Source organism: Poecilia reticulata, linkage group LG5, assembly GCF_000633615.1.
Source record: "Poecilia reticulata strain Guanapo linkage group LG5, Guppy_female_1.0+MT, whole genome shotgun sequence".
NCBI classification, from domain to species: Eukaryota; Metazoa; Chordata; class Actinopteri; order Cyprinodontiformes; family Poeciliidae; genus Poecilia; species Poecilia reticulata.
In genome coordinates this window covers 32,608,621-32,613,479 of record NC_024335.1, presented here as the reverse complement: position 1 = coordinate 32,613,479, position 4,859 = coordinate 32,608,621, and the positions used below count along the sequence as shown (strand labels likewise).

Here is a 4,859-nt window from a genome sequence, read left to right as displayed (position 1 = left end):
TAATATAGTCAGAAATAATACAATTTCAAATACATTCATCATTAACTAAATTAATTCTAAAACAAGATAATAGAATTTTCAGTCAAAACATGTTATTAATAACTAAGAAAAATGTCTTACAAATTAATTGTTAGTGATTTAAAACATTTTATGTTATATTCAGTTTTTTTTCACCATGTCAGATGTTAGTTTGGAAGACTTCTCATCCTGGTTACGTGAACCGACCAAAGTTCCCTTTCTCACAGTAATTCAAGTGATACTGTCCTCCACCTTCCTGCATGTTAATTTATGACCTCCTGTCTTTAATGATAAGACCCCAGGGGTCTGAGCCGAAATTCTCTTGCAGATCTCTATTCTCCTTTGTACTTTAAACAGCAATAGTTCTTCGGGTTTTAAATCACTAACACAAACCTGTTCAAACTTAAGAAATTCGTTCTAAAAGGTTTAAACTGTGTTAAAAACTAAAAATAGTCATTTTTCCTCAACAAGCCTTAAGTTTTTGTAAAGGTAGCAGAGATTAGATCTGTGACTCTGAACCAAACTCATATCTAAGTAACATTTTAATCTTAGTTAAACTTCTACAGGTCTCAACAGGTTGTTTACTGAGAAAAACACTTTTGTTATTCATTGCTACTTACTAGTCATTTTTGGTGGTGCAGCTTGAACACACACAAAAAAATTAAAACCGTATTTTACTGTAATTTTTCCAACCTCCCCAAAATTGCTCTTAAAAAATGTCCCTGTTTATGTCCCCCCACCCCCAATAAACTTCAAAATACTAGTTTATTTTATTGAATTTGATCAGTTACTATGGATTTTAAGCCACTTTTCAGTGAATTTACCAAGCTAAATACTTACCGATCACGTGTAATCACTCATCGATGCTACATGATGCTACACGAGGATTTCCAGTCTCCAACCACTCACAATGGAAGTTTTCTGGTATGGGGTTCAATTTTATGGGGTTCCATTTGTGTCAAAAATAAGTAGAAGTCATGTGTAGATGTTGTTGGTCTGTGTTGTTGCTATGTGTCCTTGGTTGATGTTTATGGTCTTAATGTTTTATGGATATGTCGATGCTGTATATAGATGTCGCATATATAAGTGATGCATATGTTAGATGTTGCATATGTTATGTCTAGCTGCATCGTGGTTATTACTCACTGTTATCTTGTCAATTTGTTTGCAGTAAAGTAGTGAACCCCTTGCAATTGTTTTGTGATGCTACTGCCCCCTGTGGTCGGTTTATGTAGTTGTCTGAATGTCTATCTCAGGGGTGGGCAACTCCAGGCCGTGAGGGCCGGTCTCCTGCAACTTTTAGATGTGTCTCTACTTCAACACACCTGAGTCTTGCCCACCCCTGGTCTAACTTCTGTGATTGGTCAATGTCATTGTTCCATGCTGTTAGTTCATGTCGTTGGTCAGTGTTGTTGTTGCCTGTTCTCTTTGCCATTATAAAGTCTTGAAGTAGGTCATGTCTGATCAAAGTGTTTATTAGATATTACAAAAATGTTGGTCTTTCAATATCAGTGGTTTCAAAATACTTAGATTTCTACCTCATATTTTCTTTAGGAATTAATCAGGGCAGCTAAGGAGGTTGACATTGGCCAATCACAGAAGTTAAAGACATTCAGACAACTACTGGAATGAACAACAGGGGGCACTAGCATCAAAAATCTTGTTAATTTATCTGCAGTAAGACAAGAAGAGAAAGGCTTCACTGCTTTACTGCAGATGAATTGACAAGATGATGGTGAGTAATATCCACGACGCAGCTAGAAACATAACATCTACATGCAACATCAACATATCCATAAAACATTAAGACCATAGACATGAACCAAAAACACATAGCAACAACATAGACCAACATTTATACATTTCACTTCTACTTATTTTTTTATACAAACGGAACCCCATATTTTTTTTACTGCTTTTCAGTTTGTGCTTATGTTAGTTGTTTAGTTGTGATTTTTTGTTGTTTTAAGTTTGTCACGTTTTCAGAGGTTTTATTAGTTCGGGTGTGGCCGTCAGGTTGTGCCTGACTGACTGACTGGCTGGCTGACTGACTGACTGACTGACTGACTGACTGACTGACTGACTGACTGGCTGACTGACTGACTGACTGACTGACTGGCTGGCTGGCTGGGTGGGGCTTTCTCCACGCTGACACAGAAGAACGGCATCAAGGTGGGTGCTGGCTCTCTGTGCAGCGTGGAGGAAGTTTGTTTGGCTGTTAGGGAGATGATTGGACATAGCTCTTTCAAGTACGCAGCTCGAATGATATGATATCAGATGCTGCAGATCTTCTCTCAGTCTGTTGTTCAGAGTGTCATGTTTTTTGCCATCATCTGTTGGGGCAGCGTCATCAGAGCCAGGGACATAAAAAAGGCTCAATACCGGATAAAGAAAGCTGGTTCTGCTCTGTGGAGCGTCTGAAGATTATTATGCAAAGAAGGATTCTTCATAGCCTTAAGAAATTTATGGACAACCCTGGTCATCCTCTTCATGAGGCTGTCTAGTGAAAACAATGTCAACAGTCAGAAGCTTTTTCACATTTGCTCTAATACAGACTGCTACAAGAGATGTTTCCTGCCACCAGCTATATCTACAATAACTCTCTGAAAAAAATGAATTAACAACATTTAATGTCCCTTTGGAATCAATAAAGCATTTTTGAATTTGAATTTTTATTAATAGATTTCTGTGGTCAGTGTCACTGATCTAAGTACGTCTTCACAATAATTTAAGGAATTAAAAACAAGTTTTAATGCATAACCCATTTTTAAAAAATCCTCATGAACATTGATTCAGTGTCTCCCAATACCAGTTATGCATGATTTAAATGATAACTTATCTTGTTTTATTTTTAAACCTTTTTTGGACTTAGGGTTAGGGTTAACCCTAAGTCCTGGATGACTGAGAACAAGTAGGTAGAAATAAATAAATGGGAAGTACAACTTAAACTTAAGCCTCAAAGCACCAGGGTTTAGGAAAATATACAGATTTTATTTTGTGGTTTTAAAGGCTGTACGTTGACAAAGGTAAGAAATAAAGTCATGTTTTCTTTTTTTCAATCTACTGTCAGCTGCTATGCTCTCTCTCTCCTCTGGTCTCAATATGGTATGAGAGACAATCTGAAAAAAATCAAGCTCTTCCGATCACAGCGTCCCATAGTGCGATGCTCCGTCAGAACCCTCTCCTCCCTCCCTTCGATTCTACTGCCTCTCCTTGATTGCAGCAGGAAAATGAAGCAACACATTTGCAGTTCATTCGTGAATCGAGCAGCAGGTTTAGGACGCTGCACGAGAGGAGAACCTCTGAGCTGCGGCGCCATTGAGCGGAGGGAAGCTGGGATCCGCTTTCTGAGCAGATTGTCGCCTGGCTGTGTGGACGTCCTCTGAAAATGCTGTATGATAATAATAATAATCCCGGCGCAGGCGAGAGGCCGCATCTGCTCCATGGCGAAGAGTGACGGGAGGGAAAATGTCGCTTTTTCTTCTTACACCGGACGCTTCTGAGATGAGGGATAAAAAGAGGAGGAAGAAGAAATCGCCATTTGATTTTTAGGTTCGGATTACAGCACATCGAGATGGATTCTATTTAGAAGTAGGTTTCTATTATTATTATTATTATTATTATTATTATTATTTTTATTATTTCTGATTTCCATTCCATCCCTTTTGGGTGGCGGCGAGCAGGAGCGATGATTTGATGCGGGACATTCGCCACATTCATGGCGAACACAACAGAGTTCGGGGAGAGCAGCGCGTCCTTACACAGCTATGCATCCCCGGCCTCTGCGGTCAAGCTGGCCTCCCTGGGGCTCATCATGGGAGCGAGTCTGCTGGGCAACGCGTCTCTGTCGCTGCTGCTCCTGAAGGACAGTTCGCTGCACAAGGCTCCCTACTACTTCTTGCTGGACCTGTGCCTGGCCGACGTGCTGCGCTCGGCCGTCTGCTTCCCCTTTGTGATGGCGTCTATCGGAGCCGGTTCCGACTGGCCGTATGGCGCGCTCAGCTGCAAGATTGTCGCCTTCATGTCGGTGCTCTTCTGCTTCCACGTCGCCTTCCTGCTCTTCTGCGTCAGCGTCACCCGATATATGGCGATCGCCCATCACCGCTTCTACTCCAAGCGCATGAACCTGTGCACGTGCGTGGCGGTCATCTGCATGGTGTGGACCCTCTCCGTGGCCATGGCCTTCCCGCCCGTGTTCGACGTGGGCACCTACAAGTTCGTGCCCGAGGAGGAGCAGTGCACGTTCGAACACCGCTACGTCAAGTCCAACGACACGCTGGGCTTCATGCTGATGCTTGTGGTCATCGTGGGCACCACACACGTGGTTTACGTGAAGATGCTGTGCTTCGTTTACGACCACCGCAAGATGAAGCCAGCCCAACTGGTGCCTGCCATCAGTCAGAACTGGACCTTCCATGGGCCCGGAGCCACCGGGCAAGCCGCCGCCAATTGGATCGCTGGCTTCGGGCGTGGGCCGACGCCGCCCACGCTGGTGGGCATCCGGCAGGCGTCGCACCCTGGCAATAGGAGGCTGCTGGTGCTGGACGAGTTTAAGACGGAGAAGCGCATCGGGAAGATGTACTTCCTGATCACGCTGGCCTTCCTTGTACTGTGGGCGCCTTACATTAGCGCCTGCTACCTGAGGATATTCGTGCGCGGGGCTCCCATCCCGGAGCTCCACCTGACAGCCGCGGTGTGGATGAGCTTCGCCCAGGCGGGGGCCAACCCCATCATCAGCTTCATGTTCAATAAGGAGCTCCGGATCAGACTCAGAGCCTGCTTTTCCTGCTGCCTGGGAACACAGACACCCATGGAGCCATACTGTATCATATGAACCCCCC

At 43.7% G+C, this 4,859-nt stretch overlaps 1 protein-coding gene across 2 annotated transcripts; it reads left to right on the top strand.

The window, feature by feature from the left end:
• The first annotated feature begins 2,687 nt into the window (after positions 1-2,687).
• Positions 2,688-4,853, top strand: gpr27 (G protein-coupled receptor 27). 2 transcript variants are annotated; one of them, XM_008410587.2, is made up of 2 exons: positions 2,688-3,609; positions 3,702-4,853. In XM_008410587.2, exon 2 carries the CDS (start codon positions 3,737-3,739, stop codon positions 4,850-4,852), a length of 1,116 nt encoding a protein of 371 aa, XP_008408809.1. In that variant the 5' UTR covers positions 2,688-3,609; positions 3,702-3,736; the 3' UTR covers position 4,853. The 2 variants fall into 2 exon arrangements, with proteins under 2 accessions (XP_008408809.1, XP_008408810.1); XM_008410588.2 differs by having other exon boundaries at positions 3,688-4,853.
• Positions 4,854-4,859: the final 6 nt, after the last annotated feature.

What these genes read in the sequence shown, in the direction of transcription:
- gpr27 (XM_008410587.2), top strand. Translation starts at nt 3,737, where the DNA reads ATGGCGAACACAACAGAGTTCGGGGAGAGCAGCGCGTCCTTACACAGC.